This window comes from Schistocerca gregaria, chromosome 1, assembly GCF_023897955.1.
Source record: "Schistocerca gregaria isolate iqSchGreg1 chromosome 1, iqSchGreg1.2, whole genome shotgun sequence".
Classification (NCBI taxonomy): Eukaryota; Metazoa; Arthropoda; class Insecta; order Orthoptera; family Acrididae; genus Schistocerca; species Schistocerca gregaria.
Window position 1 is genome coordinate 301,700,993 of NC_064920.1, and position 27,773 is coordinate 301,728,765.

General features: G+C 39.9%; 1 protein-coding gene across 3 annotated transcripts in view; it reads left to right on the forward strand.

The window, feature by feature from the left end:
• Positions 1–27,773, forward strand: part of LOC126342147 (ankyrin-1-like) — a 279,165-nt gene that overhangs the window by 45,009 nt on the left and 206,383 nt on the right. For all 3 annotated transcript variants that reach the window (XM_050001830.1, XM_050001829.1, XM_050001831.1), the window contains one exon: positions 24,754–24,909. In XM_050001830.1, the coding sequence (XP_049857787.1) occupies positions 24,754–24,909 (156 nt within the window). The remainder of the gene's footprint in view (positions 1–24,753; positions 24,910–27,773) is intronic.

A 27,773-nucleotide genomic window follows, 5' to 3' on the forward strand; every position in this document is an offset into this window, starting at 1 on the left:
TTGTAATAAGGAATCGCGAATATTATCAAACACTTCTTTACAGTCAGTAGTCCAATGCCATGACACATTTTTTCGTAATAAATTTAATAAAACGTCATTATTAAGAATTTGGTTAGGTAAGAACTTTCAAAAAAATGACACCAGTCCCAGAAATGACTTTAATTGCGTATTAGATTTTGGATAAGGAATATTCTTCAGACTGTCTAATTTCTTGGGATCAGGTATAATACCACTAGGTGAAATAATGTGCCCCAAAAACTTGATCTTATTTCTCCCAAATTTATATTTTGTTAAATTAGCAGTAACCCCATACTCTTTAAATATTTCTAAAACTTTATTTAACAAATATAAATGCTCTTCCCAAGTTTGAGTAGCTATCAATAAGTCGTCTACATATATGGTCACCGCTTCGAGTAATTCAGTTCCCAAGACTGTATCCAGTGCGGCTAAGAAAACTCCTCCGCTAATATGGAATCCAAACAGCATGACTTTAAATTGATAGCACTGGCCACTGAAAACAAATGCCGTATAGTTACGTGATTCCTCCGTTATTTTTGTTTGTCAATAAGAAGCTCGGAGGTCCAAAGAAGTTAAAAAAGCGATTCCCTAGAATTTCTGTAGCAATTTCTCAAGGTTTTCAGGTCGTGCTCTCATGGGTGTTAAAATTTTATTGATGTCTTGAGCATCTAGAACCAATCTTAGATCACAATTTGCCTTTTCCACTGCCAATATTCAGAACTGGATGGTTCAATAATACTCCATTCTAGCATCTTTTTAATCTCTTTTTGAACACCTTCTCTTTTTGACCAAGGTATTGAGTAATTTACTCTACAAAAATTCTTATGTGGATAAATCCTTATGTTATTTTCAAACCCTTTCATTATTCCTGTTTTTTTTTTTTAAAAATTAAAAACGAATTTGAACTTCCTTAACACAGAAGATAAATCTTCCCTTTGAAAATCCGTGAGTTATTCTGATTCCAATACTTTATCATTAATAATATTTTCACTGATTTGATTTGTATGACCCTTGCAATGATCATCACAACCTTGCAGTAAAATGTCATTATTCAAACATCTTATATTAAAGCTATTACAGTACGTTCCATGAACATCAAATCTTTTCATGAACTTTAACTCAACAAATTTATCGCTTTTTTCTAAGTTACACGTACCTACTTTAATATCTAAGGTAGTACTGTGATCTCTTAGGGAATTCCAACCCCAAATACACATTACAGAAAGTTTCTCAACAATCAAGAAGTTGCTTATTAGTCGATCATCTTGTATTTCAATCTCAACCTGAACCTGCATCCTAACACGTTGTGCTTTAGCACTAAATGCCCCAGAGATCGAGCACCCAGATAACGGTAAAGTCCGCGTCGTTTTACATCGACAAATCTGCTTATAGAAACTGTAATTCATGACATTCACTGAGGACCCAGTATCTATCAACATCTGCACAGGAATTTCTCCAATCTTTACCTCCACCGTGGCTAATAAAGTCTCTTTATTGGTCTTTGCACAGTGTCTTTCCTCTAACAGCTCTTCTCAGATATCTTTCTCATTATTATGTCGGAGTATTTACGTATCACACGATTTGCCTTCCTGATTCCCTCCATCCAACTGAGGAAGGCCTAAGCTGACTGGATTCAGTTTACCTCCCTAGTTTCAGTCGTAAGTTTGGGTTCGTCGTGTACTTCTATTATTCTCAGAGTATGTTGACCGTTACCTAAAGCACCGGTATTATTAAAACCTTTTCTATCGGATAACGGTATTGAATTGTCAGCACTATTCATACTGGTTCTGAAATTACTATTAGCATTACTCACACATGGTTCCTCCCATTGTACATTTCGATTACGTGCCCAAGATATACTCAGTGCAGAAATATTGTGCATTCATATTGTGATTGGTTTTCTGTAGATCTACGCTTTCTATTCTGGACATCATTCGATGTATTATTACCATTCCTGACTCCAAAATTATTATTATTAGAACCGTAATAATGGTTTTTACCAAAATTGGGATTATTGTTCCCAAAAGAAGGTCTATACCTTTGCTCAGAATTAAAATTTTGCCTTTGATTAATATTATTATTATTCCCATTTCGATTGCCGTTTCCCCGAGCGAAGTTGTTATTGTTGTAGTTAAGGTTGTTGCCATTACCACTACCTATGTAAATTGACAATAATTATTGTTAATATTCTGATGTCTAGCATCTTCTAACAGAATGTCTACTTCATCTACCATAAACAAGAAATACTCAAGATTGTCATAGGGCACCGTTACTAGACGTTCTTGAATATAAATTGGCAATCTAGATCTTAAAATTCTTATTACTTCCCTAAACAAAATAGGATTATACCAGAATTTCGTCTTATTTATGTACTTTTCAAAATAATTCCTAGGAGTACTCTTTTTAGGATTGAATATCTCAGGATTATAAACCTCATTTCGTAATCTTTGTTGTTTGCTAAATGACCAGAATTTTGCCAGAAATAGCCTTTCAAATCCTGGACATGAAGAACAATGTTCGCTTGCGTTGGTAGCCCATATAGCTGCTTCTCCAACCATTTTAGAGACAATAAACTGTATTTTGTCCTTTTCTATCCAACCTTGGGGAAATACTCTCTTAAAGCTATTAATGAATACTTTATGATGTATTTGAACACTATTTTTCTCGATTGAAAATGTGGGGAATTGTCTACTTTCAAAGATTCTGGCTTCAATTTTTAAATTAGATAAATAACCTTGCTGCATTCAGGGTTCCAAATCCCACCCAGACATTACATCATTTTCATTCACTTCTCCAACAAATTTCACCCGTTTCTTCAGTCTAAAATTCAAATCATGGTCAGAAAAGATATCGGTTTGCATCACTCCGGTATCCAATATGTCCATTCCCTCATCACGAATTTCATTACTAGAAACTTTGGAATTTGAATTTAAATGTTGTTTCGATACTTCCTCTAACACTCTTTCCTTTATTAATTTAAGTTTTGCTTATAATAATTAATTATTTCCTGACGTGGCCTCTGAATATCATCTACAATATCAGAGGCTTGTTTAGTAACCCTGGAAGATTTTTCTTCAAACCATTTAGATAATCTTTCTTCAGCACCCTTCAATTGTTTCTCTAAGTCATTATCTACGGCTTCTTTAGTATTAAATTCTAATTTATCCATCCTATCGGTCAAATTATTAACATCTTTTACGAAGTTATTAACATCTTTTACGATCTGATCCTGATTCGATTCTAAATGTGTAACTTTAATGCTCAAGGTATTGGACCTTACAGTAATCTCTTGTACGTCATCTTAGACTTTTTCAAATTTTTTCATAAAATCTGAGTCTAAGTTATCGAATTTATTGGCAGATTTTTTATTTTCTTTTAAAATATTCTCTTCTAGTTGGGCAAAATGCTCTGCTTCTCTACCAGAAATACTTTCCTCCAATTTGTCGAAACGCTCTGCGTCTCTAGCAGAACGCTCAACTTCCCTCGCTGAACGTTCCGCTTCTCGCTCAGCTTCTCTCACTGAATGCTCCACTTCTTTTAATCTACTTTCTTTAACCAATTCATCTTTAAATTGAGAGTAAGAATATTAATTAACAAGTATTGGTATTACTAGATTGCGACGTAGTATCTCCAAACACAGTACCTGTATTCTGCACTTCTACTAAGCTTACATTCACATTGGCAGTTGTTTCTATATTATGAGCGGTATCACGAATACTGTCTTGCAAATCAACAGGATCTAATCCCGAATCTAGTCCCTCTACCACATTTCTCTGAACATTATGTTCACTGAATGGTAAATCTTCCATATCATCCATTCTATTTCTCCTACGTCTAGTGATTTATAAAGTTAATATAAATCATCACACGCTTTTACAATAAATGTACACACTTTCTACACTATGACACTATTATCAAGGTGACACAAAGAAACAATCCCTATTAAGATTTCTTTAGAAAAAATTAATAAAATACCTGAGGTTGATTCTTTTGTGTAGTAATCTCTAGTGAGGTCTCGTAAAGACGAGCAGTGAAGTACAGCGATCAGCTGTACTCTTGCAGTTCCGTAGATCAGTGGCGATGTGATTGGCTGCACACTCGTAGACTCGAAGTCCAGCGTCGTTGCCTATTGGTTGCGCTGAATCGTCCTCTGTGTTGTCGGTCATCTCCTCCAGCATCTGGAAAGACTTGCGTTTCTCACGACCTGACGTTCTTCTTCCTAAGATTCTGTTCGGGCCTCAAATCCTGTAACAACTTTAAATCTTGATTAGTTCGTCTTCTGATTGAGCCCCACGTTATAGGGCGTCATATACGTTTGTTGAAACCCTTTTTTCTATCCTGACTTCTGTATCTTGCGTGAAAGTAGGAATGTTAATTTATCTATGCATTTACTGGTATTGAGGGGTTTTGTTTTATCCTGGCTAGTTCTTAAATTAACCCCAGTGAGTCACTACACCTATTGATTTCCCAGTTCTGAAGGAAAAAACTGTAAGTAAATTAATTCTAGTGTTTTCAATAGAGTCTCGTTCACTTGTTTCAGTTACTAGTCTGCAGTTTATTCTTGGTGAAAATCGTGTAACCTAATTATTTATGAACCTAAATCAAAGTAAAGTTTCAAATTAACACATTATTTTATTTAACAATAATTATTAATAAATCAGTTCATTCACATGATCACATTCAAAGGGTTTTTTTTTTATTTTTTTATTTTTTATTTTTATTTTTTTTAAATAAGTATCTAATCTGGAATCCCGTCAGTATCAGAGATACTAAACAATGTTCTGTCACTTTGATTGTTCCCGTTTAATATCCATAAACTGTCACGAACTATGATTACTAGTTGCATGAAGTAAAGCTTTTCCACTATCACAATACTAAGTCCGAATCTGTCCAAAAATCATTAATTCTGTAAAATATTTAAATCTTCACACGAAGTGATGTTAAAGTCAGAGAGATTATTGATCACCTCCCCGTTCCTCTAATATGACGAAAGTTCTAATCCTGATCTGAAATTAATGCTTCCCATAAAACAATCTCATCGCGATTTATTCTTGTGCCCTGGTTTAATAAAGCTCCTATTGTTGCTTCGTAAAGCTGTACGTCCTAATTGACTTCGAACATACTAGAGGATAGAGACTGGAGTATCATAATTGCATTGTATGTCTATTTATACTTTAGTAAATGCTATTTTTGGTTTTCAAGACCTACGTTCTGTGAGTATTTTCTCATATATAAGAATAACTAATGTTGTTGTTGTTCTCTTCAGTCCTGAGACTGGTTTGATGCAGCTCTCCATGCTGCTCTGTCCTGTGCAAGCCGCTTCATCTCCCAGTACCTACTGCAACCTACATCCTTCTGAACCTGCTTAGTGTATTCATCTCTTGGTCTCCCTCTAGGATTTTTACCCTCCAAGCTGCCCTCCAATGCTAAATTTGTGATCCCTTGATGCCTCAAAACATATCCTACCAACCGATCCCTTCTTCTAGTCAAGTTGTGCCACAAACTTCTCTTATCCCCAATCCTATTCAATACCTCCTCATTAGTTACGTGATCTACCCATCTAATCTTCAACATTCTTCTGTAGCACCACATTTCAAAAGCTCTATTCTCTTCTTGTCCAAACTAGTTATCGTCCATATTTCACTTCCATACATGGCTACACTCCATACAAATACTTTCAGAAATGACTTCCTCACATTTAAATCTTACTCTATGTTAACAAATTTCTCTTCTTCAGAAACACTTTCCTTCCCATTGCCAGTCTACATTTTATATCCTCTCTACTTCGACCATTATCAGTTATTTTGCTCCCCAAATAACAAAACTCCTTTACTACTTTAAGTGTCTCATTTCCTAATCTAATTCCCTCAGCATCACCCTACTTAATTCGACTACATTCCATTATCCTCGTTTTGCTTTTGTTGATGTTCATCTTATATCCTCCTTTCAAGACACTGTCCATTCCATTCAACTGCTCTTCCAAGTCCTTTTCCGTCTCTGACAGAATTACAATGTCATCGGCGAACCTCAAAGTTTTTGCTTCTTCTCCATGAATTTTAATACCTACTCCAAATTTTTCTTTTGTTTCCTTTACTGCTTGCTCAATATACAGATTGAATAACATCGGGGACAGGCTACAACCCTGTCTCACTCCTTTCCCAACCACTGCTTCCCTTTCATGCCCCTCGACTCTTATGACTACCATCTGGTTTCTGTACAAATTGTAAATAGCCTTTTGCTCCCTGTATTTTACCCCTGCCACCTTCAGAATTTGAAAGAGAGTATTCCAGTCAACATTGTCAAAAGCTTTCTCTAAGTCTACAAATGCTAGAAACGTAGGTTTGCCTTTTCTTAATCTTTCTTCTAAGATAAGTCGTAAGGTCAGTATTGCCTCACGTGTTCCAACATTTCTACGGAATTCAAACTGATCCTCCCCGAGGTCCGCATCTCCAGTTTTTCCATTCGTCTGTAAACAATTCGCGTTAGTATTTTGCAGCTGTGACTTATTAAACGGATAGTTCGGTAATTTTCACATCTGTCAGCACTTGCTTTCTTTGGGATTGGAATTATTATATTGTTCTTGAAGTCTGAGGGTATTTCACCTGTCTCATACAACTTGCTCACCAGCTGATAGAGTTTTGTCAGGACTGGCTCTCCCAAGGCCGTCAGTAGTTCTAATGGAATGTTGTCTACTCCGGGTGCCTTGTTTCGACTCAGGTCTTTCAGTGCTCTGTCAAACTCTTCACGCAGTATCTTACGTCCCATTTCGTCTTCATCTACATCCTCTTCCATTTCCATAATTTTGTCCTCAAGCACATTGCCCTTGTATAAACCTTCTATATACTCCTTCCACCTCTCTGCCTTCCCTTCTTTGCTTAGAACTGGGTTGCCATCTGAGCTCTTGATATTCATACACGTGGTTCTCTTCTCTCCAAAGGTCTCTTTAATTTTCCTGTAGACAGTATCTATCTTACCCCTAGTCAGATAAGCTTCTACATCCTTACATTTGTCCTTTAGCCATCCCTGCTTAGCCATTTTGCACTTCCTGTCGATCTCATTTTTGAGACGTTTGTATTCCTTTTTGCCTGCTTCATTTACTGCATTTTTATATTTTCTCCTTTAATCAATTAAATTCAATATTTCTTCTGTTACCCAAGGATTTCTAGCAGCCCTCGTCTTTTTACCTACTTTATCCTCTGCTGCCTTCACTACTTCATCCCTCAGTGCTACCCATTCTTCTTCTACTGTGTTTCTTTCCCCCATTGCTGTCAATTGTTCCCTTATGCTCTCCTTGAAACTCTGTACAACCTGTGGTTCCTTCAGCTTATCCAGATCTCATGTCCTTAAGTTCCCACCTTTTTGCAGTTTCTTCAGTTTTAACCTACAGGTCATAACTAATAGATTGTGGTCAGAGTCCACATCTGCCCCTGGAAATGTCCTACAATTTAAAACCTGATTCCTAAATCTCTGTCTTACCATTATATAATCTATCTGATACCTTTTAGTATCTCCAGGATTCTTCCGTGTATACAACCTTCTTTTATGCTTCTTGAACCAAGTGTTAGCTATGATTAAGTTATGCTCTGTGCAAAATTCTACCAGACGTCTTCCTCTTTCATTTCTTAGCCCCAATCCATAATCACCCACTATGTTTCCTTCTCTCCCTTTTCCTACTGACGAATTCCAGTCACCCTTGACTATTAAATTTTCGTCTCCCTTCACTACCTGAATAATTTCTTTTATCTGATCATACATTTCATCAATTTCTTCATCATCTGCAGAGCTAGTTGGCATATAAACTTGTACTACTGTAGTAGGCATGGGCTTTGTGTCTATCTTGGCCACAATAATGTGTTCACTATGCTGTTTGTAGTAGCTTACCCGCACTCCTAATTTTTTATTCATTATTAAACCCTTCTCCTCTATTACCCCTATTTGATTTTGTATTTATAACCCTGTATTCACCTGACCAAAAGTGTTGTTCCTCCTGCCACCAAACTTCACTAATTCCCACTATACCTAACTTTAACCAATCCATTTCCCCTTTTAAATTTTCTAACCTACCTGCCCGATTAAGGGATCTGACATTCCACGCTCCAATCCGTAGAATGCCAGTTTTCTTTCTCCTGATAACGACGTCCTCCTGAGTAGTCCCTGCCCGGAGATCCAAATGGGGGACTATTTTACCTCCGGAATATTTTACCCAAGAGGACGCCATCATCATTTAATCATATAGTAAAGCTGCATGTCCTCGGGAAAAATTACGGCTGTAGTTTCCCCTTGCTTTCAGCCGTTCGCAGTACCAGCACAGCAAGGCCGTTTTGGTTAATGTTGCAAGGCCAGATCAGTGAATCATCCAGACTGTTGGCCCTGCAACTACTGAAAAGGCTGCTGCCCCTCTTCAGGAACCATACGTTTGTCTGGCCTCTCAACAGATACCCCTCCATTGTGGTTGCACCTACGGTACGGCCATCTGTATCGCTGAGGCACGCAAGCCTCCCCACCAACGGCAAGGTCCATGGTTCATGGTTCTATCATTTTTCCCCCTTCCCATGCTTCCAAAATTTATGATTAAAATTCTTTTCTTCTTCTATTATTTTTCTACTATAGCTTTCCCTCTATTTGTCTCTTATTTCGATTTCTTAAATTACTACTTTTGGAGGGGCTTGCGACGTTTTCTGATTTTATATTTCGAGGGCATGGGAGCTAATTTGCGAGCTATTTTGGTTTATTAACACCGAGTGGCATTGTAGGTGCTACATCAGCAGCCTGCAGTGTATAGTGCACACCCAAACCATCATTACCCTGCAGTTCACACTTAGAACTACTTTCAGATTATTTCTTGATCGTCCCACTCTTGAATAGCAGGTGGAGTAAATGGACACCTAAATTTTCCAGTGCAAAATCTTATTTTTTTAATTTTGTTCGTTGGTCATTTCATCCTGTGTGGGTGGGAATCAACAAAATATTTTAGCATTCTGAGGAGAAAGTTGATGACTGAAATTTAACGCAGGGAGTTTGCTGCAGTAAAAAAGTGTGTGTTTTAATAGTTCACCACTTGCATATTATGTCCATGACACGCTACCGCCCTGGTTTTTACAATACAAAAATGAGCTGTGAACTTTGAACTAGTTTGACGTCCTCCGTCAATTGTACCTGATAAAAATCCTGCATTGTGCAGCAACATTCCAGAAGAGGGCTGACAAGTGTAGTGTAGGCAGTCTCTTCAGTAGGCTTGTTGCATCTTCTAAGAGTTCTGCCAATACAGCGCAAACTGTAGTTCATTTTCCCCACAACATTATCAGTGTGGTCACTCCAATTTAAGTTGTTCATAATTGTAATCGCAAGGAATTTAGTTGAATTGACATTTTTTTTAATTTGTTTGATTTATTGTGCAACCACAATTTAAGGGATAGTTTTTAATACTGTGTCGAAGACCTTGCATTTTTTGTTGTTTAGGGTTAATTGCCACTTTTTGTATGACACAGAATTTGGAATTCATTTTGATCTTAAGATGAATTTATGTAGACAGTAAATGATAGCATCATCTGCAAACCACCGAAGAAGGCTGATCAGATTATCATCTAAATAGTTCATGTAGATTCGGGACTGCAGAGGACCTATAACACTTTCTTTGGAAACACCGGATATCACTTCTGTTTCACTGGATGACTTCCTTTCAGTCTCTACAAACAGTGACTTACAGGCAGGAAATTATGAATCCATTTGCATGACTAAGATGATGCTCCATAGGTATGCGATTTAATTATAAGTCACTTTTGAGGAACCATGTCAAAAGTGTACTGCAAATCTAGAAATACAGAATCAACATGAGATCCCCCCAAAACATCACACATTACTGTGTATAAAGAGCCATTTGTAAAACAATGGAAACTCTAGAGTCAAATGTCAACAATATTTGTAAAAAGATAAAATGTTACTCACCATACAAATTGGCCTGTTGAGTTGCACACATTAACAGTGAAAAGACAGTTTTCTTTGAGGCATTTCATAATGTTTGAAAATAGTAAATGTTCCAAAATCCAACAGCAAATCAATGTCAGTGATCAGTGGATTACTTCTATTTCCTTTCTTGTGTATTAATGGGACCTGCCCAACTTTCCCATCTTTGGTACAGATTTTCATCAGATAGGTGGTTGTATACAATTGCTAAAAATAGGCATATTTCATTTGTGTGCTCTATAAGGAACCTAATTGTTATAAAATCTGGACCGGAAGAGTTGCTGTCATTAAGTGACTTAAGTTTCTTCACTACACTGAGGGTATCTTCTTCTAAGTTACTCATGGTGGCCACTTTAATTAAAAAACTATTATTATTATTCTGGTATGTTGACTGCATCTTCTTTGGCAAAGAAATTTGAAACCATTTTTAGTAACTCCATTTTAGTGTCAGCCATTGGTAACTTATCATTGCTACTGTGCTGTGAAAGTATCAATTGTGTCTTGCTGCTGGTATACTGTTCATACAACCAAAACTGCTTTGGATTTCCTTCCAGATTTTGAGAACGAGGTTCATTAAAAGCATCTCTTCTATTAAGAGTGTCTCTCATTGAAGTCTATGCCAAATTTCAAATGTCTGTAAAATGTCGCCAATATTGGAGAGTTTGAGTTCTTTTAAAATCTGGCATACTATTTTTTTTGTTGCTTGTGCAACACTGTCCTGATGTGTTTTGTGTATCCTGGGGAGTGTTCCATCTCTTATTCATTTCCTTGGTGTAAATCTTTCAATTGCTATGAGTGCTATCTCTTAGATGTTTATATAATTAGTTTGAAAGGACTGGAGACTGTCTTTTAGGAAGTTAACAATCAATTTTTTATCTGCATTTTTAAATGATATATTTTGCATTTAGTTTTTGCCGATTTTGATGTTAAAGTTTTCAGCTGCATGACAACAACCTTCTTCTCACTAATTCCAGTACTCTATTTATTCAGGGCTATTTGTTGCTAAAAGCTCTAGTATGTTGTTGCAGCCATTTACACTTCAAATGGACTCTTGAAATAATTACTGAAAATAATTTTCATAGAAAGTATTTAATACAATTTAGGATGATCTTTTATGCCTACCCTGAGGTGGAAGTTCATGAAGTGCTCAGGGGCTCAGCATTTGTTTGCTGGGTATAGGCTAGGTGACCCTGGGTTTCCTGAGCTGGGGACTGGTAAGAACCACCAGTCTGTTACCTTAAGCTCTGGGCATGCTTCAGTTACCTCTGTGCAGCATGGCCATGGAACATTGTGTGCTGCAGGGAATGGGGGTGTCTTGGTTTGACCACATTGATCATGAGGATGGTAAAAAGTGTATATAAAAAAAAAAACCACTCCCAAGGTGTGCTGCACACTGATGAGATGTATGGCTCTTGAGGTGGAATGGTCTTTATGGGCAACCTGTGTGGTACCTGCTACACCTCAGTTATATAAGGCTTAGTCAGGCAAGCGGGCCTCTGTCTGAGTTAATTTTTATTTCCCTAGCTGCTTGTGGGACCAAGATGAAACCCTTTAAATTTCTTCTTCTATCTCCCAGCAGAATGGGAATCTAACAAGAGGGTTCATGTAGCCAGTCCTCCTGATTCATGGATTACACAGAGTTCTTCAGTATATAAGAACAGACTGCATGCTACTTGCTAGAATGTATTTATGATTGTGAAACAGAAATAGGGCAGCTTTGAGAAGGTTTTACCTTTTTATATACAAAAAGTTTTAGAGGGCATCACAGCTACATTGAAATCACTCAAATGATTACGAGAAATAGGGCAGCTTTGAGAAGGTTTTACCTTTTTATATACAAAAAGTTTTAGAGGGCATCACAGCTACATTGAAATCACTCAAATGATTACGTAATGGAACGTAATGGAACACTGTTGATTGAAACTGCAAGTTACCAACAAGTGACCAACTTCCAGGAAGCTAAATGCCTAGGGGAATATGTCATAGAAATGGAGCTCCAGACCACCTTGAACTACCCAGCCATTTATCTTCGTCTGTGCATATGTGCACAGGTTGCCCAAACTCTTACAGGAATCGTCACCTTAGTATGTGCGAGTAATGAGTGGATGGGCAAATACCTATTAGGTACATTACACATGTAGATTGTGGACAGTTGAGAATGTGTGTCTCACGGGAAGCGTGCAAGGGATAAGTCCCTGCAGTCACACTATTCATCTGTGTCCTTGGTGGTTCTGCTGGATAGAACGTCTGCCATGTAAATAGGAGATCCCGGGTTCGAGTCCCAGTCGGGGTACACATATTCAGCTGTCCACATCGAGGTATATCAACAACACATGTCGGCAGCTGAGGGTTTCAATTAATTATCATTTACAGGAAAGGTGTTGTGTCACTGAGAGACCTGGTTGACATTCCCAAGGAGGAATTGGAAGACGAGTGCACTCAAGAATGGATTGTTGATGTGCAAAATATACTGAATAGAGTGGATGGGATCTTGTAAAATCTCCTTCATCCTTACCTTCAATAGCACAAAACTCTCAGAGTATATCAAGGCAGGCTTCCTTCGCCTAAGTGTGTGGTCCTATGTCTCCAACCCAATGCATTCTTTTAAATACCAGCACTTTAGGCACACCACCTTAGGATGTAAGAGTGAAGCCGCTTGTGGTAAATATGATAAGGGCGCCCATTATGGAGATGGTTGCCCCTCTTCTGGTACCACGGTCCGATGATTTGGATGACCTGTCAGAAAGTATGGATTAGATGACAGCCGGTAGGCAGCACCTCTATAACTCGTGACATCTGCTGTTGCCGCTGAAGTGCTGTGTACACGCCATGCCCGCCACACCAGCCTATCGAGCTCACAGTGCTGGCAGTGCATGGGCTCAGAAGTCAGTTGTGTTCCAACTGCACTCTGGTCTCTTTCATTGTACCCATTGTTGTTCTGTTCCCAATTGTGCTATGTCTAGGCTTTCAATTTGATTCACCTTTTGGACTTGCCATTCTGTCGTATCCTTCCATAGCTGTAGTTGTTATCTTCATTGTTGTCCATAGCTGTTATCTTTTTGTAGCTTTTAGCGACTCACCATTGACCGCCTTGGCCATTTGTCCTGCGTCTCCAAGTTGTGTCCAATTCCGGTTACAAGAATTGGTGATGAGGTAAAAAGTTCATGGTGAATTATGGACGTGAAACTCGTACAGCTCATGGAACAGCAACAGAAACAGCTGATCCTGCAGCAGCAATTGCAGCAGTAGTTCAATCAGCAGTTCCAGCAGCAAACAGACATTCTGAATCAGTAAATTCAGCTGCTGTCAGACCGATTACAAGGTGCAAGGTTCACAACCCATTGTTACTATGGTCACCTCCCAGATGGAGTCCTGCCCACCTATGTCTCCACCATTTAACAATTCCAAGGAGGACTGGGACACATATTTACAGTGCTTGACACAGTGGTTCAATGTGGTCACATCGTGCCTCAAGTTTCATCAGTACCACAAGCAAATGGACCAGTCGTTTCGATCGTGGGTAATTGATTTGCAAGGTCTGAGTTGTCATTGTGATTTTACCTGTGCATACCTGACTTGCAAAACCTTAGGTGCCAATTCCCTGATCCATGATGTGGTGGTCCAATTGGCTCCCAGTCCAGAAGTTCGCATTGCAGCCCTCAAGATCAACAATCCTTCCTTGAACGACATATTGAAAACTGCACTTTTTTGAGGTTGCGCGGGCCGCAAATGAACATCTTATGACCTGCCCCCAGATTGCTGCGGGTCAATGACCGCCATGTGGTGGAATTCTCTCAAACCCTCTTCCCCACGAAATCGTTGTGATTCATCACTTTTGTACATGTCAGTGACTTCTTAGCAGCCAGCCCTGCTGCTTCGATGCAAACAGCAGGGTCTGCCTTCTTGTCCTGACTGCTTTGTGATGCATCAGTGGACAGACTGCCCCAATTGTTGGGCGCACTGACCCATTGTGGCAAGGATTGATGTGTCCGAACTGTCTGCTGTCAACCATCAGGTCAGTATAACCCCACTCCTAACTTGCATCACGGGACAGTGCACGAACTTCAGAGTATCATTCCACAGGGCAATCCTGACGTCCCAAAATTATTTATTGCTTTCACTATTGCTCGTCAGCATGTTTGTTTCCTAGTTGACACAGAAGCGACGGTTTCCCTGGTCAGAATCCCAACATCGGCTTGTCTGGGTTACTCAGCATTGGCCCCATCCCCTCGCAAGTTGGTTGCATATGGTGACAGCTCTATTCCCCTCAGAGGTCAGTTCACCACTACAGAAACATATCAGATGGTTACGTGGCCTCTAACGCTGTATGTTGTCAACAGTCATTCAGCTGGCAACATATTCACCCTGGATGCATTCTCATTGTTTGGGTTCTCCATCACAGGTGAAGTTCGCATCCTGTCAGACACAGTCCCCTTCCAGGAACTTGGTGACCTTTACGCCTCTTTCGCATATCTGGGGTGTGCCATCAATTTGGAGACACATATTTCTTTATGTGCAGATGTGGTGCCCTGTTTCTGTCAAGCACATCCTCTTCCAGCCTCCTTATGGATGGCCGTTAAGCTCGAACTTGATTGTATTCATGATGCTGGGGTCACAGATCTGGTCAAAACTAGTGCTTGGGTCTCACCCCCAGTCATGGTCCAGAAGAAAAATGGTTCTCTCCATCTTTGTGGAGATTTGAACTTGAAGATCAATGCCCAACCTCTACTGGAAACCTACGCCATACCTTGTCAAGAGGACCTTCTCTCAAAGCTTGTTGGAGGTAAATGTTTTTCTAAAACAGACGTTGCTGATGCTTGCTTACAGATTCCTCTAGATGAGGAATGACAAAGCATTGTTGTCATCAATATGTCCTTGTTGTTGTTGTTGTTGTTGTGCTCTTCAGTCCTGAGACTAGTTTGACGCAGCTCTCCATGCTAATCTATCCTGTGCAAGCTCCTTCATCTCTCAGTACCTACTGCAACCTACATCCTTCTGAATCTGTTTAGTGTACTCATCTCTTGGTCTCCCTCTACGACTTGTACCCTCCACGTTGCCCTCCAATGCTAAATTTGTGATCCCTTGATGCCTCAGGATATGTCCTACAACCGATCCCTTCTTCTAGTCAAGCTGTGCCACAAAGTTCTCTTCTCCCCAATTCTATTCAATACCTCCTCATTAGTTACGTGATCCACCCATCTAATCTTCAACATTCTTCTGTAGCACCACATTTTGAAAGCTTCTATTCTCTTCTTGTCCAAACTATTTATTGTCCATGTTTCACTTCCATACATGGCTACACTCCATACAAATACTTTCAGAAATGACTTTCTGACACTTAAATCTCTACTCAATGTTAACAAATTTCTCTTCTAGAAACGCTTTCCTTGCCATTGCCAGTCTACATTTTATATCCTCTCTACTTCGACCATCATCAGTTATTTTACTTCCTAAACAGCAAAACTCCTTTACTACTTTAAGTGTCTCATTTCCTAATCTAATTCCCTCAGCATCACCCAACTTAATTCGACTACATTCCATTATCCTTGTTTTTCTTTTGTTGATGTTCATCTTATATCCTCCTTTCAAGACACTGTCCATTCCATTCAACTGCTCTTCCAAGTCCTTTGCTGTCTCTAACAGAATTCCAATGTCATCGGCGAACCTCAAAGTTTTTATTTATTCTCCCTGGAATTTAATACCTACTCCAAATTTTTCTTTTGTTTCCTTTACTGCTTGCTCAATATACAGATTGAATAACATCGGGGATAGGCTACAACCCTGTCTCACTCCCTTCCCAACCACTGCTTCCCTTTCATGCCCCTCGACTCTTATAACTGCCATCTGGTTTCTGTACAAATTGTAAATAGCCTTTCGCTCCCTGTATTTTACCCCTGCCACCTTTAGAATTTGAAAGAGAGTATTCCAGTCAACATTGTCAAAAGCTTTCTCTAAGTCTACAAATGCTAGAAACGTAGGTTTGCCTTTCCTTAATATTTCTTCTAAGATAAGTCGTAAGGTCAGTATTGCCTCACATGTTCCAACATTTCTATGGAATCCAAACTGATCTTCCCCGAGGTCGGCTTCTATCAGTTTTTCCATTCGTCTGTAAAGAATTCACATTAATATTTTGCAGCTGTGACTTATTATATTAAACTGATAGTTCGGTAATTTTCACCTCTGTCAGCACCTGCTTTCTTTGAGATTGGAATTATTATATTCTTCTTGAAGTCTGAGGGTATTTCGCCTGTCTCGTACATCTTGCTCACCAGATGGTAGAGTTTTGTCAGGACTGGCTCTCCCAAGGCCATCAGTAGTTCTAATGGAATGTTGTCTACTCTGGGGGCCTTGTTTCGACTCAGGTCTTTCAGTGCTCTGTCAAACTCTTCACGCAGTATTGTATCTCCCATTTCATCTTCATCTACATCCTCTTCCATTTCCATAATATTGTCCTCAAGTACATCACCCTTGTATAGACCCTCTATATACTCCTTCCACCTTTCTGCTTTCCCTTCTTTGCTTAGAACTGGGTTTCCATCTGAGCTCTTGGTGTTCATACAAGTGGTTCTCTTATCTCCAAAGGTCTCTTTAATTTTCCTGTAGGCAGTATCTATCTTACCCCTAGTGAGATAAGCCTCTACATCCTTACATTTGTCCTCTAGCCATGCCTGCTTAGCCATTTTGCATTTCCTGTCAATCTCATTTTTGAGACGTTTGTATTCCCTTTTGCCTGCTTCATTTACTGCATTTTTATATTTTCTCCTTTCATCAATTAAATTCAATATGTCCTTTGACTTATAAAAATACAAGCATTTGCCTTTTGGGATCTCTTCTACTCCATTGATTTTCCAGAGATACCTGGAACAGTTAATCATGTCCATCCCTTCTTGTACCATTTACCTTGATGACTTAATTGTTACAGGTACTACATGCCAAGACCACCTGCATAACCTATGTACCCGCTTTACTACATTGCATGATGCAGGGCTCAGGTGCCGTCTGCAAAAATGCCAGTTTTTCCAGGAACAAGTGGTCTACTTTAGTCACTTGCTCCCCACAGACGGGATTCAGCCCATTGACTGTAATGTTTCTGCTATTGTCTCTCCCGTGTCCCCAAAACCTCCAAGAGTTACAGACTTTTTTGGGGAAAGTGAGTTATTATTCTAAGTTCCCTGTGCAGGGAGCTCTCATCCAGTTGCAGAAGAAAGACGTTGCATTTTGGTGGTCAGCAGCCTGTGAGCAGGCCTTCGCACAGCTGAAGTACATGTTACGTTCTGCACCCTACCTTAGTCCCTTTTCCCCATCATGCCCTTTTGTTCTGGCTGTGGACGGTCACCTAAGTCTCAAAAACACTTGACGTCTGCCCAATGCAATTACTCCGTGGTTGAGAAAGATGCGTTGGCAGTCACCTTTTCTGTGAAGAAATGAAATACGTATACATGGTTGTGTACCTATTTGTGACCCAGTTTACTCTCATTATGGACCATAAACCATTAGTGGCACTATTTGGGTCACACTCTTGGGTTCCAGAACAGACAACCCAAATGCTTCAGCATTGAGCTCTTTTCCTTATATTCTACAATTCAATGTCAAGTACAAACCTAGTGTACAACATACAAACGCTGATGCCCTCTCACGTTTACCCTCAGAACTAGACTCGTCATTTGACCATTGAGCCCTCGCATTTTCCACATTGACGTGGAATGACAACACACCTTGGATGGGTTTCCCATTACCGCTACTCACTGTGCGACAGACACATGCTGCGACCCCATCTTACAGCATGTCATACACTGTATACTCCTACTTTTTTTTATTAAGTCATGTGCTCCCGAACTGCGGGTCCAGGCTCGCTTCTCTCATCATTTGTCCATTGCTCTGATGTGCTCCTACTGGATGCGGAGGTGGGTATCCACCGTGTTCTCATCCCAACTGTCTTATATACTCATGTCTTGGGCCTCTTCCATTGCGAGCTCTGGGATATGTTATGGATGAAAGCCGTTGCCAGGCAACCTGACTACTGACCGGGACTGAACAAGGGTGTGGAGGCTGTGGTATGCTGCTGTTCTGCCTGTGCTCGCCATCAGGGTACCCCGCCTCAGTCTTTTGCCTCCCCGCCTATTCCCCATCACTCTTGGGATCACATTCATCTAGAATTTGCTGGTTCCTTCCTCGGCTCGATGTGGCTTATTGTTATGGATGTTTATTCAAACATTCAGCATGGAGTCCACCACCACAGCTGCCACACTTAAAGCCCTTCTGCAGATTCTTGCCATTGGAGGGCTTCCCCACATCATCATAACTGCCATTGGCCCCCAGTTCACAGCTAAAGCTTTTTAATAGTTCTGCACTGCTAATGCCATCAAACACTTATGTAGCTGACCATTTCAACCCTCCTCAGGTGGCGAAGTGGAGCGGATGGTGTGGAAATTTAAGCAACAAACGTTGAAGGTCTTGGGTGAATCTACCACGAAAGCAGCACTCACAAAGTTCCTGAGCCCTGAGAAGTCCACCTCTGTCCATGACTGCAGCCCAGCAGAACTCCTCCATGGTTGACTGTTGTGTACCCTTCTTCATCTCCTGGCATCCCAACCTAAGGAACCCCAAACCTGACGTGCTGGACACTAACCTCCTGATTCGGCTTTTGGACATGTTCTTATGGGGCAAAACCCTCCTTGATGACAGCTATGGTAGTGTTCACTCGTGGACGGCGCCTTACAACAGTTGATACCCTGAAAGATTTGGAGCATTGGAACTCGAACCAACTTCATCCCCACATCCAGCCTAACCCTCCAGTAGTGGATTGCTCTGAGTTGGAGTTGCCGCCCTCCCACATCCCTCCATCTCACGAGTACCATTTGCACTCCATGACATTGTTGGCAGCTCCCATAGGCACAGGTATTGAGGTTGAGACATTACCACAGCCTCTGTTCCCCCCACTGCATCCCCCCCCCCCCCACTGCAGTTTTCCCCCCCCCACCATAGCCCGTAGTTTCACATTTCTTCTTGCAATTGGTGGCCTCCACTGCCGGGACACCACCTGTTCACCTCCCAAAACATCGACCAGGGCGTTTCAGGCCTTATGTGTCCATTTGGGGGGGGGGGGGGGGGGTGTCTGATATTCTAGTCTGACAATTTAGACAGCCTGCCAGAAGGCGTGGACATAGAGGACAACTGCAAGGCAGCGCCCCTATAACCTATGATCAAGCTGTCACTGCCATAGTGCTGTGCACAGGCCACGCCTGCTGCTCTGGCCTATCAATGCTCAAAGGGACCCTATTAAGCTGGCAATGCAGGGACTCAGAATTCAGTTGTGTTTCGACTGTGCTCTGGTTGCTTATGTCATACCTATCATTGCTCGTTTCATGATCTTTCTGTGTCTAGGCTTCTGATTTGGTTCACTCTTCAGACTTGTCATTCTGTTGTATCCGTCTATAGCTATAGTTGTCATCTTAGTTGTAGTCGATAGCTGTTGTCTTTCTGTGGTTTTGGCGAGTCACCATCCACGCCCTCGGCCAGTCGGCCTACCTCTCTGAGTCTTGTCGGATTCCAGTTACAAGACCTCTCCTCCAAAGTGTGTAAATTGGTCAATGTATCATTGTGTCTGGAGTATGGACTGCAGTGTCTTCTTTGAAGGAAGGGAGATGCAGGAGATTAAAACTTCAAAAGGCCAAGATGATCTATAAGGCCATTTTTTGCTTCAGCTCTTAAAAAGTCTTTTTTGACAGTCAACACTTCTACACAAATGAAGGTTGCCAATTTCAACGCTATTACCTTTGTTTCTCAGTGCATTTGTCTAGCTGCAGTTGTTTCAGAACCCATAGCTCTCACGCAAGCATCAGCTAAAGCTACAGTTGCCACCATTGTGGAGCTCCAAAGACAGGGTACGATAAAAAAAATCTGTCACTGCCTACACAGTTGTTGTGATAGGTTCTAGAAAGTCCTCCCAGATCAAAAAAGAAAATGAGAAATTTCCACCATAGGCAAAAACAGGTGGTAGACTGTCAGGCAACGTTGATGTTATTCAATTTCATGGTTCTACCGCTTCTGCTTCAGAGAAGATGTACAGTGAAGACTTCCCTGAGGAACCAAAGCTGAACCTCCACCTGTTGCGGGCTCCCCACTCTGGTTGAAAGAAAGGGTGAAAGTGCAACCCCTGTGATAAATGGCTCCCATACTACAGTGGAATGATTATGGGTTCAGGACTCATGTGGAGGAACTGAAACTCCTGGCATAGGCACACCCCCTGTGCTTGTGTTTACAGGAGAAACCTTTCAAAGCCACTGATGCCCCTGTGCTATGGGGTTGTGCCTTCCACCAATAGGATGAGCTGACTAGGGAAAGAGCCAAGGGAGAGGTGGTTGTGTTTGTCAATAACATACACCACTCTTCTGCTTTGTCTGTGGTTACTGACCTACAAGTAGTAGCCATTGCTGTTCATGTAAGTCAGAAGGTCACTATCTGCTCCCTGTACCACCTCTGCAGAATGTGATGGGCTGAGGCTCTTGCAGGGCTTACTACACAACTGCCCCACCTATTTCTAGTACTGGATTATTTCAATGCCCATAATGTAATATGGGGCTCAAACTATACCTACCTGAGGGGTTGAGTTTTGGAGAACCTCATTCTGTATTAGGAGCTGTGCATCCTCGACGGAGGCCAACTCATTTCTCAGCTGCTACTGAGTCATTCTCAGCCATCGACCTCTCCTATTGCTCTCCAGCCCCTTCAGACTCAGCATTGCAGGAAGAATTCCAGAGAGTGTGGACCACATTACACGAATGATCCGTCATGCTGCTGACATATCCACCCCCAACTCTTCAGGCCATCGTAGGAGGTAACATGTACCTTGGTGGACTGATGAGTGTCATAAAGCAATCTGGGACAGGCACGCGATTCTTCTATGGGTTAAATGCTGCCCAACAGCAGCCAGCCTACTGCCTTTCAAGTCACGAGAACCAAGACTCTATGCATAATTAAGGACAGCAAGAAAAACTCATGGCAAGTTTCCTGAACTCTATTGACAACCATTTGAATTCTTCGACAAAAGCATGGGAAGCCATTAGGAGGATTTCAGAAAAACACAGTTGTTTACCAATGGCAGCAATGCTGAAGTGGGGATGTAACCAAACAACGTGCAGAGACATCGCTCAGACAAGGACAGAGCATTTTGCAGTGACTGCTGCCAGTGCCAATCAGGATCTGCCATTTTGCTACTACTGTACAAATGTTTCAAAGAGGATTGAAAAGACATTTAAGGCGATGACTGTCCTGGACACCCTAGCACTTCAGTTATTTATGACAATGCAGAAAAAGTAAAGAACACGTTTCTAGAAAAGTGCCAAATCATCATGAGAGAGGTTGCTGATGATGTCAGCATAATTTTGAATAAAAACCCTGTCATGTAGATATCGCTCAGGAACTGCTTAATGAAGTTGACAACACTCCAGAGCTTCTAAAGAAGGTTATAACAAGTGAAAAAAGATAGGTATGTGAGTATGGCATTGAAAGTAAGGCCCAGGCGCCCCAATGGAAATTGCCTGAAGAGCCAAGATTGCCAAAAATTTGACAAGTTCAATCATATGTGTAGTTTCTTGTCACTGTTTTCTTTGATTACAATGTGATACTGCATCATGAATTCCTGTCTTATGGTTGTATGGTCAATAAGGAATATTACCTGGAAGTTATGTGCCAGTTGTGTGGAGCAATCCTGTAAAAATTATCAGAATTGTGGCAAAACCACTGGTGGAAATTGTATCATGATAATCCCGAAGCTGAAGAGAACCATGAAAAGATGTCGTTTTGCCATCACTGATGATACAAAAACAGAATTTGCTGAAGGAGCTGAACACCATAATGAAAAGTGAGTTAAAAATGCTTTTCTATATTGGAAAAAGTGCTGACACAAGTGTATTTTATGTGAGGGAGTTTACTTTGAAGGGGACAAGGTTGATTTTGGGAATAAATAAAAATTCCTGTTATAAATAAAAATTCCTGTTACTTTTTGATCACACCTTGTATATTGCAACACAAACTCGAATATTTATATAGTCAACATGAAAAATGTGTTCAATTTGATTAATGCAGGGAAACAAAAACAACAATGGTCTTAGTCCTCTGCTGCTCTCTTTGAAACTGAATCTATTGTGTGGTTTCGCTCCCTGAGGTTGTAGTAAAGCCAACCAGTACCCTTAAGCTGGAGACTCATTACTAGTTCCTTACTAGACATGTTTTCTTCAGTCTCTACTGAGCTGAGTATTCTGTGTCTTGTGTCCTCCATAGCTTTGCACTGGAAAATTAGATGTGGTACAGTTTCATTCTCCTCACCACACAGTCTACAGTTAGTGTCTTCTTTCTCTATACCCATCATGTGTAGGTTTTTCTTAAAGTTTCCATCCGATGCTAGTCATGAGTTCTATAATGAGTTTAATCTGTTCCTGCTCAAGTTCAGGATTATAGAATTTCTCTTGAGACATTGCTTCGGCACCATTAGCTTGCCCCGTTCTTGTTTTTGATTTATAGTCTAATACTGTATGTGTTGCCTCGTGATCCAGCTACATAGTTTTGGTTTTATGGTCACCTTAGTGATAGTTGGGACAGGTTACGGTCCAGTAAATGGAGTCATCATGCTACAGGTTATGGTCCAAAAAATGAAGTCGTCGTGCTAGTCCTGGCCAGTCTATCAGCATGTTCATCACCACTAATTCCTGAGTGACCAGGTACCGACAGCAGGTTTACCCTGTTACTATCCCCTAGTCTCCCAAGACCATCATGGGATTCTGCAATAATCCTTGATCTCACTGCAGGGGCTGACAGAGATTTCAAAGCTGTTTGCGTGTCTGAATAGTTGTAGATGCTACGATTATTGTGTTTAAATTAAACATGAAGTCTTAGGATCTAGGTGTTTAAAACAAATTCACCAACACGTGATTTTTCTCAGATATGAAGGAAGTACCAATGGCTTAAATATATAATTAAACTATGAAATGCGTTGATTGTGTACTTAACTGGTTTAGTGGCACCTTCTACACTAGCATGCCAAAGGTGCACGCTATAAGGTTAATGTATCCCACTAAAACGACGAAAAATATGGAGTACAACAAAGCGCATCTTCCAAATGAGACAGCTAACAATGTGCCAATGATTCTTGTCCTTTTCGTAAAGTCTAACCATAGTTCTTAGGTGCAGCTAGGAACTTTGAACATTAGGAACATGAAGATCTGCCCTATGATCATGCCACCTTCTTGGAGAAAAAGTCCATTTGGACATCGTATAGACCATGAGATTGTGACAATGCGACTAAAACACAAGGATCCATAAGTACTGCTATATGTGGCATACTGACTGGATCCCTGTTCCTCTTCAGAACAGTGTGTTGTTGTTTTACGAGGAGGAGGCAGCAGAGCTGCATGCTGTGCATCATACATTATGTTGTAGTTACTCTAGTCACTGGCTGGCTGGGTACTAGCTACAGATTCGAGTCCCATTCTTCTGCAGTTGATTATGGTTTAATATTTCTGAATTATGGAAGTTTCTAGGAAGTATTGTCATATTGAATATTGTAATTTACCTCTACATGTGTATAAATAGGAACAATCCCTGCTGAGGCGAGCAGTTAAGCTGTATATGTACTTTCCCGTGTGCTCAGTCAACGTTATTTTGGTTTGATAACCATGCTGTTGTAGCAGACTCTCAATTCTGGATTCTACACGACAATACCATACTATGCACATTATGAGACCTGAAGTCCTCCAGGTGGCTAACCACAGCCTGGAAATCAAAACATTTCCAAATTGGTTGTTATACTTTTAGTTGCAGCTTACAATTGTTGACACACAATAGTAGAATGTGGTAGAAGTAGTGACACCAAATGCAAATAATTATTTTTGTTCATCTTTTTTTAAAACTTTACACGAAGTTTGATTCTGTTTCTGAAGGTCTGTGCTCCAATCCGTGGGTTGTCATAGAATTCTTTCTGTGACTTTCTCCTCGGGAAATGTTTTAACACATGTGAAAATAATCAAGTAGATATCATTCCACATAAAATTTGAGATCTATTCATTCATTTATTCATGCATTGTGTTCTGAAAATTCAATCATGATGGAGGACCTTCAGGGGTGTGGAGTCAGTCAAGTCATACATTAACTGGCAGAAGGAATTGGTAGTCTACCTCTGTCTCTGTAAAATGTACTATCAACAAATAATGACTAGTACTAATACCCTTATCATTGACTGAGTGACCCAGGTTTCAGGTCAGAGCAAGGAAATGGCATACACCTCCAATAAGGGCATTCCTCAGAAAGATCTGTGGTGTTTAAGGTACTCCTTGTGTTGTCAGTTTTACTTTGCTCCTCTCACTTAATCGCCACAAGCCCCCACTTGCTGCCTTTTCATTTCTCTTCCTACCCCTTCATTCTCCTCTCTCCCCCTGCATCTCTCTCTTTCTTCTCATTTCTAGTGACTAAAAAGGTGACACATTGGTTAAAACACTGTACTTGTACTTACGAGAGTGAGTTTTGCAATCCTATACAGGTACGTTGTTTCACGTTTCTCAAAATTACTTTGAATGAATACAATAATAAAGCAATAGTTAATGTCCTCCTGCAACTTCATGTGTATGAGGCCATGGTCTTAAGCCTTAACCATCCTTTCTTCATTGCCTTTTCTTTCACTGTATTGCTCCTTGTAAGTCTGAAAGCAATTTCTGATTAAGATCCATAAATGTATGACTTAAGATTTTATCTTAACAAAAGTGCAATTCTAACTTGCAGATGGAGACATTAAGGATTTAAGAACTTATGAAGGAGAAACACCACTTTTCTTGTCTGTTAATGCAGAATCTAAACTTGATGTAATGAAAATTCTTTTGAATCACTCAGCAAATGTGAATCTTGGCAACAATGAAGAGTTTACACCATTACATAAAGGTAAAGTTTGAGCAAAGTATCATATGTGTGTTGCTGCTGTACTTCTTGATTTATTATGTGTTTTTTTTTTTTGGGGGGGGGGGGGGGGATGATCTTCAGCTTGTTTACCTGTCTCCCTTCACACTGAAGAAGAACCATCAATTTCATTATTGTCACCCTTCATTTTATTTTAACTAAATGAGTAATACATTTCGCCTTGGATTGAGTTTAATTAAATATTTTTTATCGAGTAATATCAGTTGGAGTGTTATGTGATGAAATTGTAACTCCATGTACAATCTATCTCCCTCTACCTTGTAATCGATTTAGCAGTCGAACTAATGATTTTCCACTTGTTTTTTATCATTTACATTCTTGCATACATCCTCCTTGCTCTCCCAAGTACTGTCAACCATGACACCCAAAAAACAAGTGCTCTGCCACAGTAGGTGAAGAGGTTTGCTCGCATTTGCACCTTGGTGATGCCTGGAGCTGATGTGACTTACACTTCATCTGCACATACATAAAATGAGAGCATGCACAATGGGATGATCTACACTTAGTAACAACCTAAGCCATGTTTTCACTTCTCATGAACATCTTTTGCCTAAGAGAATAAGAGTGAAACATGTCATTCCGAAGAATCCCATTTAACACCATGTGATTCTAATTTTTTAATCATATATTTTATGATTTTAGGTTTTTGCCATGGTTTGATGTTTCTTTTATTTTATTTATGTGTTTAAAAAATGAAAGCAGAATTAAACCACTATGTATATTACTGTCATTAGATGAAGGAATATACTGAAACCCCATTCTGGAATTTCACTGTAGGCTACCACTTGTTTTATAGACAGTATATGGCAGAAAATTATTGTGGCCATGTGCTGCACTACTATTAACTTGTTGTGTATAAGTTTTACACTCATAGTAACAGTGATGAAACGGTAACAGTGTCTGTTTGCTGGACAAATTAGCCTGAATCATTGCCTGTCAGAAACTTAAACTCTGTTTTCCTTATCTTCTGTATAGAGAACTTCATTAATTTTATGTTATTTATAAACAACAATAAAAAAGACTGCCTCAAAGAATACGCATTGTCAGATATGTAGTTTATTAGTAACTTTTACAGTGTAAAAAATGCAACACTGTGCAATCAATACAAATAATTAAATCCAGATGGTGTTTGCTTGGCAATACATGTAATTCAGCAAAGATAGGAACACAGTGAGGGGTAGATTATAACTTTTTTAAGCCCCTCTGCTGATATTTGTTGTACAAAGTCAATTATGTATTAATAAGACTGGAGGTTTGCCTATTTTCATGTCACTAAGTGAAGTGGTGCATTGGTTTAAACTGTCATCTCACAGGATGAGTTAGCTAACATTGACATGTTTTGTGATGTCACTTCCTGCTATTTCATGTCAATAAGCCATTGTGTCATTGAAACATAAAATCAAGTTCTGTGATATTTTGACAATGTGCCACGTGAAGTAGAACCAATAATAAGCAAGAACACTCTGTACATCAATCCAGAACTTGTGAGATGCAATATTGTATTAGTCGTGTTCAGTTTAAGCCCATATTTCATGGGCTTTGTGTTATAACCTATTACTGTATACTGTTTCTAAGCACCAGCCCGTTGACTCTCTCAAGAACATTTCAGTATTGGTACTACTTGTTTCAATAAAATAGGAAACGTCATACTGATGGTTGAAAAATTTCCGTATTTGGTTATTTTCATGCTACAACTCACATATTAAGAAAAGTATGCCACTGTAAGGCATCTGTGCTTTTAAGTTTTGTTAAAAACACGTCCTTCTTGGTAAGATTTGTTGTAATTAAAATGTCAATTAATAACATGATCAGTGATTAAAGCATTCACAGAACTGTAACAAATGTACAGGGTCGCTGAAGGCAGAACGTCAGTGTTTAGTATAATTGGTAGGCGTGCTATGTTGCAACACAGTGTATAGTGGGTTCACATCCTGTTGTAACCGGATGTTTTTCTTTGTCTTCACATTTTGTAAAAGGCTGTGGGACTTTATTATTAAATTAATAGAGACAATTTCTCTGATGGTTGATGTTACGCAAATATAGGTGCTCCTTCTGTCATGAGTGAGTTTGTTTGATTTTGTGAACTTTTATAAGCTGGTGTCTTTACTGATTCTACATGTCTATTTCCTTTTTGCCTTATTACATATTCCTGGATTATTGAAGGTTTTATTTATGTATACTACAGGCAGAACAACGTGTCTAGAATATCGATAAGGGAGGAAATGTGTGTTTCAATAGAGCTAATGTATGAATTTTATGCCCAAACATTTCTGTAAAAAACTGCATGGTTTGTGGGTCATATAAAGTCAATAACTGCCACTGGAGAGCACTAAGTGCACAAAATCATGGTGAACCAGCTCATCCAGTTTGCTGAAGTCACCGTGTCTCCTGACATTTGATTTCCCATTAGCATCTGTATCAACGTTAGCTGCCTCGTCCCATGTGACAACTGCTTAAGACACGGCTGTCCTATTTGGAAGGACTAGGCTTCAGGTGGCTTACTGCATTTATAAGACTACCCGTGGCTTTTCAGTAAAGAAGGTTCTCGTTCTTCGCTGTTTTTTTTTCCCTCATTTCATGAGTTAGTGCTTTATTTTTATCTAGTTGCTTTGAGATCAGTCTTCAGTCCTTCATGTTGTGTGCATTCAGTTTCTGGAATCATCTGATGAGTGTCATCTGACAACGAAAGACCTTGTTGAGTAAATGTGTATGCAATTTGAGACTTCTCCAAGATACATAAGTTTGAATTTTTCTTTCAGCTATTCTTTGAAAGCATTCTTCAGTCACAGATTTTACTTTTAATCAGTGTAGCATCCACGTAAACTTTA